Here is an 11,849-nt window from a genome sequence, read left to right as displayed (position 1 = left end):
CTCTCTCTCTCTCTCTCTCTCTCTCTCTGTTGTATACTTACTTTTCATTCCCATGCTGATGCATAAACATGTGCACAGATGGTGAATCTTGAAGAATGGGCCGCACTCGAAAGAGACCATGTTAGTTCTTTAGTTGGGGCCATAGCAGATTTAGAAGCTAATACTCTCCGCCTTCCAGTGTCTGGAGGTACAAAGGCGGATGTTGGATCTTTGAAAACAGCTATGTCCTCGGCTCTCGATGTAATGCAGGCTATGGGATCGTCCATTTGGTCTTTACTCTCAAAGGTGAGAGACCTATTTAGTGAATTTTTTTTTTTTCAAATGTAGCCCTCTCAGACATCTCTCAAGCATATGCGTCCACTGTTCCTTGTGATTGTGTTTGCAGGTGGAGGAGATGAATAAAATGGTGTCAGAACTGGCTGTTGTAGTTACAAAAGAGAGTTCTATGCAAGGGAAATGCGAAGATCTTTTGGCCTCAACTGCGATCATGCAGGTAACAACAACAATCTAGTCCAGTAATTTAAGCTCCGTGTAAAATGAATGGTAACCGAGTTTTGGTGGCATGTAACAGATAAAAGAGTGTAGCTTGAGGACTCATCTGATACAAACTAAGAGGGAAGGAGAAGAAGAAAATACAGAGGAGGAGACTTCTTCATTGTTGCCATTAAGCAAGCTTCCGTGGCCATAATTAACACACTTACGGTTCCACACGCTTACCACTGATGACTGATCTGTAAATTGCTCTTTGATACACCCACATTTCTCTTAGAAGTATTTTTATTTACTTTCTTTTTTGTTATGTAACATTAGCATAGGAATACAGCAAAAGGAAAAAGCAATTTATTTGTTCCCATAGGAACACAGCTCTGATGTGGGTTTTCTTAGGTGTTTTAGTAGGTAGAGTCAATTTTATTAGTATTAATTTATTTTGTTACAAAGTACTTGCACTGTCTTGAAACCAACAAACCTATAAATTTATGTAACATTACATCACAACTGATAATTCTTGAAGTATTGATTTCTTTGTTACAATCTATACGGCTAAGCTTAAAAGCTGAAAACTTATGGTATATACGAAAATTCTTCATTCAAATACTTGTCTATGGTTACAGATAGATGGGAATGCAAGAAGCATAGTAGAAAGGGAAACTATACAAAGACATTTATCAAACTCTCTGTGACTTTATACCTTTAGCAATTGTGCATCATATATTCATATATTTTTAAGTTGCAGCTATACCTGCAGCTGAAACTTCATCATCAGCTGGCTTTTTCTTCTTTTTAGGGGTGGATGGTTCTTGTGCTTTCCGAACAACTTCCTTGTTTGGCACCAAGACGATAAACAAGTTTCTGTCCCGGAAGTTTTTACTTTCCTCAGTCGCAAGCTGCACATGTTGACAAGTTTCACTAAGGAATAATGCACATGCCAGTTCAATACTGAACTTGTATTAAAAACACCAAGGAGCTGGTACATACCTCTCCTATTTCAGTCTGAAAACGTCTGAGGAGCTCAATAGCAATATTTCTGAACTCGTTTTCCCTGCCTTTCATGTTCACAATCACTTTAACCTGAGTGTATTGCCGAGTCACACATCCGCAAGATATGATCAGAATGGATATATGATTGGCCCATATACGTTCTAGAACTAACAAAAAAAAAGTAAATGGGAACAACCTTGTCACCATCTTGCAAAAACTTTCGGGCTGCTCTCATGCGTACAGAATAGTCGTGCTGGTCAATGTTATAACTATGAGGGAAACAAAAAGAAGAAACCTTTTGAGTTCTAAACTAGCCACTTCAAGGGAACAGACAAAAGAGAGAGTGAGAAGGCCAGTTTTACCCCATCTTAAGCTCCTTCAAGTCCATTCGAGTTGCTGACACAAGAACAAGCTTCAGTTACAATACATTACAAATATGATACCACAGAATGTGACTTAAGCAGAGAAGAATGATCAAATACTTTTCTTCTGCTGTTCCTTTTTTCGCTTTTGCTGTTCGTATCTATATTTACTGAGACAATAAAACAAAAGGAAAATAATCATTATCACACAATTCGTATAATATAAGCAGCCAAGCTTTTAGTTATGTCACCTGTAATCCATCATTCTGACAACCGGAGGATCTGCATCCGGCGAAAGAATCACCTGAAAACAACATCACAAAGGACAATGCTTTTCAAGATAACGTATCTATAACAATCGTTGAAGTTGCAAAGAAACACATATACCAGATCAAGCTCAGCTTCTTCAGCTCTTCGAACAGCTTCCTCCTTGGAAACTATACCAATCTACAGAACAACAAAGAAACTCTTATGTGTGTTCTGTTTTGCTGGAAATTAAAAGTAAAAAACAAAGCACTTCCATTTACCATGTTCTGTTGCCCATCAATGAGCCTGACAGTAGCTGACCTACATCAAAGTCAACACACAGCTTCAGCCTAGAGACATTCACTCAAATCCCAAGTATCCATCATTACCTGATAGCAGAGATATCAAGCGCATCGTCATCCTCGGATTCTTTTTGCCTACCACGCCTATCTCCTGGGAATCGAGAGCCTCCTCCGCCACCGCCACCGTAACGGCAGGTGATGGCGGCGGGGAAACGGGGATGGTAAGGGGAGAGAGTGATAACTGATGATAGTTCAGGCAGATAGAGTCGAAAACCGAAGAGGTTAGACTTAACAGAAAATGGGTGATGCGACACCGTTTTGGTGGTTCCGGCGACGATGGCGTTGAACGAGATGGTGCTGGTGATCCTCCCAGTCATGGCGCTTTAGAAGCACAGCCACTCTCTACGAATCGTTGAAACTAGAAAAATAGGAAATATATATTTTTTTTTAAAACATATCTTATCCAGATAACAACACGTATCTTTCATTTTTTTTGTATTAAAAAAAAACAATTAGTGAAGAGTGTCCAAGTGTCATAATTAATGAGATTTCTTGTCTGTGAACATGATTAACTTCATAACTCCGGTAATAACGTTTCCAATTAAAAATCTATGAAATAAATGTCAGCAAGGAATTAAATAAAATTTGTAACTTCTATTTTTTTTCTTAAATTACCGTTTTAGTAGTTTCGTTTACAAACTCCCTGTTAAACTCTTTCCTCTAGATAATTACGAGAACATGATTAATCATTTTTTTTTCTAACTCAAATTACTTTTCTAAAATTCTATAACATCAATTTTATTAGTATAAGAATCTGATTTAGACCATTATTTTAACTAATAAATACTTATATATGAATTTTGTTATCGTTATTATAAATCATTAGTTATATAATAAATTATTATAAATTGATAAATTTTCTTAATCCAATACATTTTTGTTAATAAAAACTAAAAAGCATGAAGATTCTAGATCTGGATCTGATATATATTTTCTGCTAATAATATAGGTTTATAATGCGTATTTTTTTTTCTAAATTGATTGTTTTAAATACTATCTAATGTTACATTAGATTTTCTGATTAATAATAATTTTATATATTTACATTTTTTATAAATAGTATAATTTAATTATTTAATTTTGTTAGTTAAATATAATCTCGAGTCTAAACTGTTGGTATAAATATAAATCAGATGGTTAGCTTGAGGCCCAACCCAAACCCTAAAACGTTTTTGTGGGCACAGATATTAAAACAGCTCTCAAAGCTTTCTGCGCCGCTTCCTCTTTTATTATTTTTTTCTCTCCGGTAAAGCTTTCCCTCTTCGATCAATTCACCACCTAGTATTGATCAGAAACCCTAATTTCGCTCGTCTTGTTCTGCAGACTCTCAGTTACAACCTTCTTTCATCTACCTGCGATAGATCTAAAAAAGCGATGGAGCAAGGTGACCGCCCCGTGTTGAGCTTGAGGCCTGGAGGTGGTGGTCGTGGAGGAAGCAGACTCTTCGCGCATCGTCCTACCTCCTCCTCCTCCTCTTCTGATTTCACCAATGGCGGCGGCGACGCTCCTTCTTTTCCCGTTAGGGTATATATAATATTACATTCGATTTCTCATTGGGATTCGTTAAATCTGGATTTTGAAATTGAATTATGGATTATTGATTTTGAGCTCTCATTCATGCTTTATTGAATCCGAAACCTAAAGTGGAATTTTTTTGTGTGTGTTTTGTTAGAGAGGAGAGGGTCATGAGACTCTGCGTTTCACCAGAGAACAGCTGCTTCAGCTTAAAGAGGTTATTATTAGTTACCTGAAGATGAATTGTTCTTGATGTATAGGCCACGCTTGAAGTTGAGTTAATTCACAATGTTTTGTTGTGTTGCAGGCGATCCAAGTCTCTGAGGAAATTTTGAAGCTCAGTCGGGAGATTTCGTCTGATCTTTTCGGTGAAGAGCAGAGCTGGGGCCGTTCAGAAAGCAAGGTGAGTGTTTTTTTTTTCTTCTTGTGGCTTTAGGTAAGTGAGATTCTTTTAATTTTATGTTAATTTTATTTTTCCTTTTTGGTCTTTTTCAGCCTGCAGGTGGGGTTCAGAATCGTTTCGCGGAGACTGATAACCGTGACTGGCATACTCGTGCACCAGCTCCTTCCCCGACTAAAGAAAGGTCAAGGGAAGACCAACGTGAACCTAGAGATTCCCGTGCTGTGGTTAGTGTTGACTACTCCTGTTCTGACAATATCTTAGTTTGCTTTTGGGTGGTTATTGCTTGTTATTAACAAGATACCTTTGCTGAAACAGTCTGGTCCTCCTCCTGTTCTGGTGAAAGCAGAGGTTCCGTGGTCAGCTAAAAGAGGAACTCTTTCGGAAAAGGACCAGGTCCTCAAGACCGTGAAAGGGTATTATTGTCTTCTTCCTTGACTATAATGTGTTTTTTTTTGGATTATTTGCTTTTTTATGTAGTTGATTGAATCGTATAATTATGGCTCTCTTGCAGTATTCTGAACAAGATGACTCCTGAGAAGTATGATCTCCTTAAAGGTCAGTTAATCGACTCTGGGATCACTTCTGCAGATATCCTAAAGGTATCTTCCTAATTCCGTGTGCTTTTGGCTTTTATTTATTTGGTAGTTCTCTCTGCATGGCATGATTTATCTCTTCTTTTTTTTCTCATTTCAGGGAGTGATAGAGCTGATTTTTGAGAAGGCTGTACTAGAGCCCACGTTTTGTCAGATGTATGCTCTTTTGTGTTTTGATATCAATGGAAAGCTGCCTTCGTTTCCATCGGAGGAAGCTGGTGGAAAAGAAATAACATTCAAAAGATTGCTTTTGAATAACTGCCAAGAACAATTTGAGGGAGCCGACAAATTGAAGGAAGAAATCAAACGGATGACTGATCCAGAGCAAGAAATGGATCGGAGGGACAAGGAAAGGATGTTGAAGCTTCGAACATTGGGAAATATCCGTTTAATTGGTGAACTTCTGAAGCAGAAGATGGTGCCCGAGAAGATAGTCCATCACATCGTCGGAGTATGTTAACTCACGCTCTGGTTTTGCACCATTTGAAGTTTATCGTATGTAATATTTTTTCTGTAAAGCTCATGGTAACTTTGTGTCTGGTCACAGGAGCTTTTAGGAAGTGACAGTAAAGCTTGCCCAGCAGAGGAAGATGTAGAGGCTCTCTGTCAGTTTTTCATCACTATTGGAAAACAGCTCGAGGAGAGCCAAAGGTCACGAGGTATAAACGACACATACTTCCAGCGTATGAAGGAACTTGCAAAGCACCCGATGCTTGCGCCACGCCTGAAATTTATGGTCCGTAATGTTATTGATCTGCGAGCTAACAATTGGGTACCACGGCGGGAAGAGGTGAGAATCTATACTCTACCCCGTTCTTAACTGTAGTTACTTGCGGAGTTTTCTTATCAGTGCTTATGTTTTCATTTTTTCTTGTTGAAAATGGCAGATGAAAGCCAAGAAAATTACTGAGATTCATTCCGAAGCAGAGAGGAATCTAGGGTTGCGCCCAGGTGCAATGGCAAATATGAGAAATAATAACAACCGTGGTGGTGCAGATGCTGGTGCAGATGGCTCTGGAAACTTTTATGGACGTTCTGGTACTGGAGGAATGATGCCTGGAATGCCAGGGGCTAGGAAGATGCCGGGAATGCCAGGTGCTAGGCAGATGCCAGGTATGCCTGTAACAGATGATGACGGCTGGGAGATGGCACGGTCCCGCTCCATGCCCAGAGGGAATAGGCAGAATCAGCAGCCTGCAGGGCGCGTTCAGTCTCCCGCTATCAACAAGTCACCGTCCGTTAATTCAAGGCTCCTACCTCAGGGTAGTGGAGGTCTCTTGGCTGGAAGACCAAGTGCCCTTTTACAAGGTACTGGTGCCGAACAGCCGAAACCCCTTCCTTCCCCAAGCAAACCAGCTGTGGAGAAGCCCCAGTCGCAACCACAGCCACAAGAGACCGCTTCTCCTACGGCTACTTCATTTTACTCAGAAGTGCTCAGCAGAAAAACCAAGTCGCTTTTGGAAGAATATTTCAATGTACGTCTAATGGACGAGGCATTGCAATGCGTCGAGGAACTGAAAGCCCCAGCTTACCATCCGAAGCTTGTCAAGGAAGCTATCTCCCTCGGCTTGGAGAAAAATCCACCGTGCGTTGAACCAGTGGCGAAACTCTTGGAATATTTGGTCTCCAAGAACGTCCTAGCTCCTAAAGACATCGGGAGTGGTTGTCTGCTTTACGGGTCTATGCTCGATGACATTGGGATCGATCTGCCAAAGGCACCAAACAACTTTGGGGAGATCCTTGGGAGTTTGGTTATGGCCAATGCATCGGATTTTGGGACGGTGGAAGATATTCTAATGAAAATGGAAGATGATCGGTTCAAGAAAGCAGTCTTGGATGCTGTGATAAAGAGTGTTAGCGAATCTCTGTTGGCCGCGCAAGCAGCTAAAGTCGAGGCTTGCCGTAGTTTGGTGTAAGCTTTTGTGTGGTTTCATCTCTGTTACAGGATACTTCAAATACATCCTCTATTTCCTCTGTTTTGATAAGCATTTTTCGTTTCTGGTTCAACCTGAATATGTTTGAATAAATTTGGTTATGTATCCTTCGTTATATGGACCATTTGTTAGTGAATGAATTCACATTTTGAGAATTATTACCCCAACGAACAGTCCAAATAGCATTTTTTATACTTTCTGACGCCATCGGTAACGTTCAGTGATTAGGGAAGAAGTGTGGTGATTCTTTCTCTAGTTCATCTTGTTGCCCTTCACACTTCCTTAATTCACCAGAGAGCTTTCTAGTTCGGGTTATACGGTAATTCACTATCATGTCCCAAAGCTAGCTGGGAAACAGGTTGAGCCCTTGGATTCATTCTTTTAAAATGTTGAGTTAATACCATATTTGTAATGCAGACTAGTTTCAATCTTGTGACTTGGTTTCGTTTTTTCTTGATTTGTCTATGTACTTGCTTGTTGCCTACATCTTGGTCTTGATTACTTCAGACGACGAAGATTGTTGGATGGTAGTCTTAACTAACAATCTTTGAAGAAATATTTAATTAATAAGCAAGCATGCTATAATAAACAATAAAACTAGTTCAAGATGCGCAAGATCAAAGGTATGATGAATGGTAATCTTTGACAATTTCTGAATGAAAACAATAATAATTAATAGGCATGCATGACGTAATGTTTGTTTAATTTCTGAATGGTAATGTTTGTTTAATTTCTTGGTACCGTACTCTAGCAAAATCAAAGAGAATTGTTCTCCTCCTCCCACTTCGGTTGGCTTGAAGTTTTTTTTTTTTTGGTCAACTGGCTTGAAGTTATTTTAAAATTGAAAACCAAATGTATTAATTTAGAAAATATTTATGATTAAACAAGACGCAATTGTCGCCGAAAGATATGCCCCTAAACACTTGCCAATTGATTTGAGATACACATAATTTCTAAATACTTTGTTTCTTAAACAATAGAAAATGTGAGTTTGTGATTCATTGACCAATAAGAAATGGAACGTGACAAAATGTTGGGCTGTAAGAGATCTTTTTCAACAACAAAACAAACACACACATGAGCTGTCTTGACCTTATCAATTCCTTGTTGTGATGACATCTCTAAAAGTTTTGGTTGTGTGCACGAAATAGAAGTCAGACCCTACTACTTTTCTCACAAATCTATAAATATACATACATACACTCATAACCTCAAAAATAAGATTTGCATTTTCTTAATCCGAATTTCCTTCCCCAAGCAAACCAGCTGTGGAGAAGCCCCAGTCACAACCACAGCAACAAGAGGCAGCTTCTTCTATGGCCACTTCATTTTACTCAGAAATGCTCAGCAGACAAACCAAGTCGCTTTTGGAGGAATATTTCAATGTACGTCTAATGGATGAGGCAATGCAATGCGTAGAGGAACTTAAATCCCCATCTCACCATCCGGAGCTCGTCAAGGAAGCTATCTCCCTCGGCTTGGAGAAAAATCCACCGTTCGTTGAACCAGTGGTGAGACTCTTGGAATATTTGGTCTCTAAGAAGGTTCTAACTCCTAAAGACATAGAGAGTGGTTGTCTGCTTTACGGGTCTATCCTCGATGACATTGGAATCGATCTGCCAAAGGCACCAAACAACTTTGGGGAGATCCTTGGGAGTTTGGTTATGGCCAATGCATCGGATTTTGGGACGGTGGAAGAGATTCTAATGAAAATGGAGGATGGTCGGTTCAAGAAAGCAGTCTTGGATGCTGTGATGAAGAGTGTTAGCGAATCTCTGTTGGTCGCGCAAGCTGCTAAAGTCGAGGCTTGCCGTAGTTTGGTGTAAGCTTTTGTTTGGTCTCATCTCTGTTACAGGATACTTCATTACATCCTCCATTTCCTCTGTTTTGATTTCCATTTCTAGTTCAACCTTCAAAGCTTTATATCTCTGTTTGAATAAATCTGGTTATGTATCTTTCAATTATAGGGAAAATTCCCTAAAAATACATGAACAAATTTACATTTGCCAAAAATACATGCCCATTTAGTACGTACAAGACTTAGGTTCACCCCCTATGGTGAACCTTTAAATTCACCACACTATTTATGACCAATGAAAATGACATGTAGATAATTAAATAAAACATTATAAATTTATTTTAAAATAGTTAAAAAGAATAATGTTAATTCTAAACCACAAATCTTAATTTTTAAACCCTAAGTAATAATTTCTAAATCCAAATTCTATACCCTAAACCAAAATCCTATACCCTAAACCCAAATCTTAGACCCTAAAACCCAAACCATAAACTCAAATCTTAGATCCTAAACCCAAACCATAAACCTTAAATCTAAATCTAATATCCTAAATTCAAATCCTAGACCCTAAACCCAATTTATAGATCCTAAATCCAAACCGTATACCCTAAACCCAAATTTTAGATCTTAAACCCAAACCATAAACTCTAAATTTAAATTTAAATTTTAGGATTTACGGTTTGGATTTAAAGTTTAGGATTTGGGTTTAGGATATACAGTTTGGGTTTAGGGTTTACGATTTGGGTTTAGGGTATAGAATTTGGGTTTAGGGTATAAGGTTTGGGTTTAGGGTCTACGATTTGGGTTTAGGGTACTTGGTTTAGATTTAAGATTTATGGTTTGGGTTTAGGGTTTAGAATTTGGGTTTGGGTTTAGGGTATAGAATTTGGGTTTGGGGTCAGGGTCTATGATTTGGGTTTAGGGTATAGAATTTTGATTTAGGATATATGGTTTGGATTTAGAAATTAATGTTTAGAGTTTAAAAATTAAGATTTGTGGTTTAGAATTGGCATTATTCTTTTTTAATTATTTTAAAATAAATTTAATGTGTTTTATTTAATTATCTACATGTCATTTTCATTGGTCATAAATGGTGTGGTGAATTTAAAAATTCACCATAGGGAGTGAACCTAAGTCTTATCCCATTTAATACACAGATTAGGTTTTGTTATCTGTTTAATACTAAACAAAAATTAGTTCATCTATCAAGAGAATCTCCAAAATACATTTTATAATTTTAAATATGAAATTTTTTGTTCTCCAAAAATGAACTGTAAACCTTTAAATTGAAGTTTTTCAGAGTGAAACTCTATATTTGAAGTTTTACTATTCAAAATTTTCAAATTTGAAGTTTTATATTTTTGTTTGCATTTTGGTCCCTATAATTATACATCGCATTTATAATTCTAAAATATTTTTCTCGTTTATCAAATTATTCTTTAAAAATTATATATCTCATAAAAATTTCTATTTTTAAATTTAATTTTACACATAAAATAAATAAAACTTTTAAAAAACATTTCAAAAGTTTTAAAGATTTCAACAAATTTCAGTTTGTAATCTACAAATTAAAAATAAAGAAATTCATGTTTACTTCAAAATGCACTAGTTAATCATATATGCATTATGGAAATAATTTATGAAATAATATGATAGTTTTTTGAGTTGAACATTAATTATGTTATTTCTATTTAAAAATTATTTTTTAATATAACATTTTAGTAATTAATATTGTTGTATATTTTTATATATGTGCTAATTATTTATAATTTTTTATGAATTTAAATTAATTATGACGAATTTAAGGATTAGAGTATATAAAATACAAATAGTTTTAAAGTTAAATTTGAAATTTTGTCTTTGGAGAAAAACACTTTTAAACTTTAATATAGAATTTTGGAAATTTCGTAATAGAGAGTGTCTTTGGAGATGCTCTAAGTTGGTAATCAAAGTAATTCATGTATTTCTGTAACAAATGGAAATTACTTTAGGTATTTTTATAAAAATTCCTTTGAAAATTCCCTACTCGACTTAGCAGTATATCCTATTTCTTTCTATTTTAGACATGTCTAATTCGATTTAAGAACCCTAATCATTTTTCAAATTCTCCTTTTCTATGTTTACTTCGCTTTTATTTTCCTTTCAAATTGGTTCGATTTCATTATTGTGAGGGAGCCAAAGAAAATGAGAAGATGACGTAATGTGACGAGAAATCTCAATCAAATTTCTAAAATGAAGTATTTAGTTTTGGCTAATATTACAGTTAAAAGTCTATCAATTGTTAATTTGCACTATAGAGACATAATGGAAGGTAAAGATGACAATTTAAGTTACGAAAAAATCTTTAAAGAATGATATATATTTAATTGTTGCGGAGTAGATAGCATATAGATGTTTAATTGGATACTAACATCATTTTAACTATATGTTTAACATTGTTCTTTTTTTTTGAACAACTTTTATGTTTAACATTGTTCATGTCGTCAAAATTGATACAAAACTTTCGGTTTTCAAAAGTTTAGATTTTAAATAGATAACAAATTAGTCAGCAATTTAAATAGACAATCAAATATTTTTTTTTGTACTTTTTTCAGATATAAATTATTTTTTGCTTTCACAAGGTTAAACAATTACGTAACAAAAAAAAAATTATTTTGTGCTTTTCACAAGGTTAAACAATTACGTCATCTCCATTCTCCGTTAAACATTGTTCACGTTATCAAAATCGATTTAAAACCTTCAATTTTTTCAAAAAATGTATTAAACATATAACAAATATTAATTTTTTTTATTAAATGAGCAATCAAAAATAGTTTGTGTAAATTACTTTGAACCTCATCGGGAGCTTTCTAGTATTTCACTTTATCATGTTTCAACGTTAATACACGGTTTTGATAAGTTTAAAACTCATCTTTTGAAAATTGATGAGCGGCCCTTTGATTCATTTTTTCTAATTTTGAGTTAATACCATACTTGTAATACATTTTAGTTTCATTCTTGTGATTTGGTTTAGTTTTTCTTGATCTGTGTGTGTATTATTTTGGTACGGACATCTTGGCCTTGATTACTTTGATGCACAAGAAAAATATTATTTCATGGTGACCTTAACAATTTTTGAAATGATATTTTAATTAATAAGAAGCATGTTGTAATAAAC

General features: G+C 35.8%; 4 protein-coding genes across 5 annotated transcripts in view; 3 read left to right on the top strand and 1 right to left on the bottom strand.

Moving 5' to 3' along the window:
- The window catches only part of LOC108837531 (AUGMIN subunit 8), a 3,718-nt gene extending 2,848 nt beyond the window's left edge, over positions 1–870 (top strand). The window contains exons 4-6 of the mRNA XM_057007147.1: positions 79–285; positions 386–493; positions 572–870. Of these exons, the coding sequence (XP_056863127.1) occupies positions 79–285; positions 386–493; positions 572–688 (432 nt within the window). The 3' untranslated portion in view covers positions 689–870. The remainder of the gene's footprint in view (positions 1–78; positions 286–385; positions 494–571) is intronic.
- A 200-nt stretch (positions 871–1,070) lies between these two features.
- LOC108855831 (translation initiation factor IF3-4, chloroplastic) lies at positions 1,071–2,803 on the bottom strand. The gene is made up of 9 exons (XM_018629745.2): positions 2,477–2,803; positions 2,369–2,408; positions 2,229–2,288; positions 2,093–2,145; positions 1,962–2,011; positions 1,842–1,875; positions 1,676–1,748; positions 1,477–1,569; positions 1,071–1,385 (listed from the first exon to the last, which is right to left on the bottom strand). Exons 1-9 carry the CDS (start codon positions 2,764–2,766, stop codon positions 1,224–1,226), a joined length of 855 nt encoding a protein of 284 aa, XP_018485247.2. The 5' UTR covers positions 2,767–2,803; the 3' UTR covers positions 1,071–1,223.
- Positions 2,804–3,591: 788 nt separating this feature from the next.
- On the top strand, positions 3,592–7,049 carry LOC130510638 (eukaryotic translation initiation factor-like). Of its 2 annotated transcripts, XM_057007146.1 has the most exons (10): positions 3,592–3,695; positions 3,773–3,973; positions 4,122–4,181; positions 4,272–4,367; positions 4,460–4,591; positions 4,683–4,780; positions 4,879–4,966; positions 5,061–5,411; positions 5,508–5,750; positions 5,848–7,049. In XM_057007146.1, the coding sequence occupies exons 2-10, from the start codon at positions 3,824–3,826 to the stop codon at positions 6,874–6,876; spliced, it is 2,247 nt and encodes a 748-aa protein (XP_056863126.1). In that variant the 5' UTR covers positions 3,592–3,695; positions 3,773–3,823; the 3' UTR covers positions 6,877–7,049. The 2 variants fall into 2 exon arrangements, with proteins under 2 accessions (XP_056863126.1, XP_056863125.1); XM_057007145.1 differs by lacking the exon at positions 3,592–3,695 and having other exon boundaries at positions 3,702–3,973.
- Positions 7,050–8,100: 1,051 nt separating this feature from the next.
- Positions 8,101–8,837, top strand: LOC130510786 (eukaryotic translation initiation factor-like). The gene has a single exon (XM_057007435.1). It carries the CDS (start codon positions 8,211–8,213, stop codon positions 8,718–8,720), a length of 510 nt encoding a protein of 169 aa, XP_056863415.1. The 5' UTR covers positions 8,101–8,210; the 3' UTR covers positions 8,721–8,837.
- Positions 8,838–11,849: the final 3,012 nt, after the last annotated feature.

Source organism: Raphanus sativus, chromosome 4, assembly GCF_000801105.2.
Source record: "Raphanus sativus cultivar WK10039 chromosome 4, ASM80110v3, whole genome shotgun sequence".
Classification (NCBI taxonomy): domain Eukaryota; kingdom Viridiplantae; phylum Streptophyta; class Magnoliopsida; order Brassicales; family Brassicaceae; genus Raphanus; species Raphanus sativus.
Note: the sequence above shows the minus strand (reverse complement) of the source record. Positions and strands in the feature narration are given on the sequence as shown.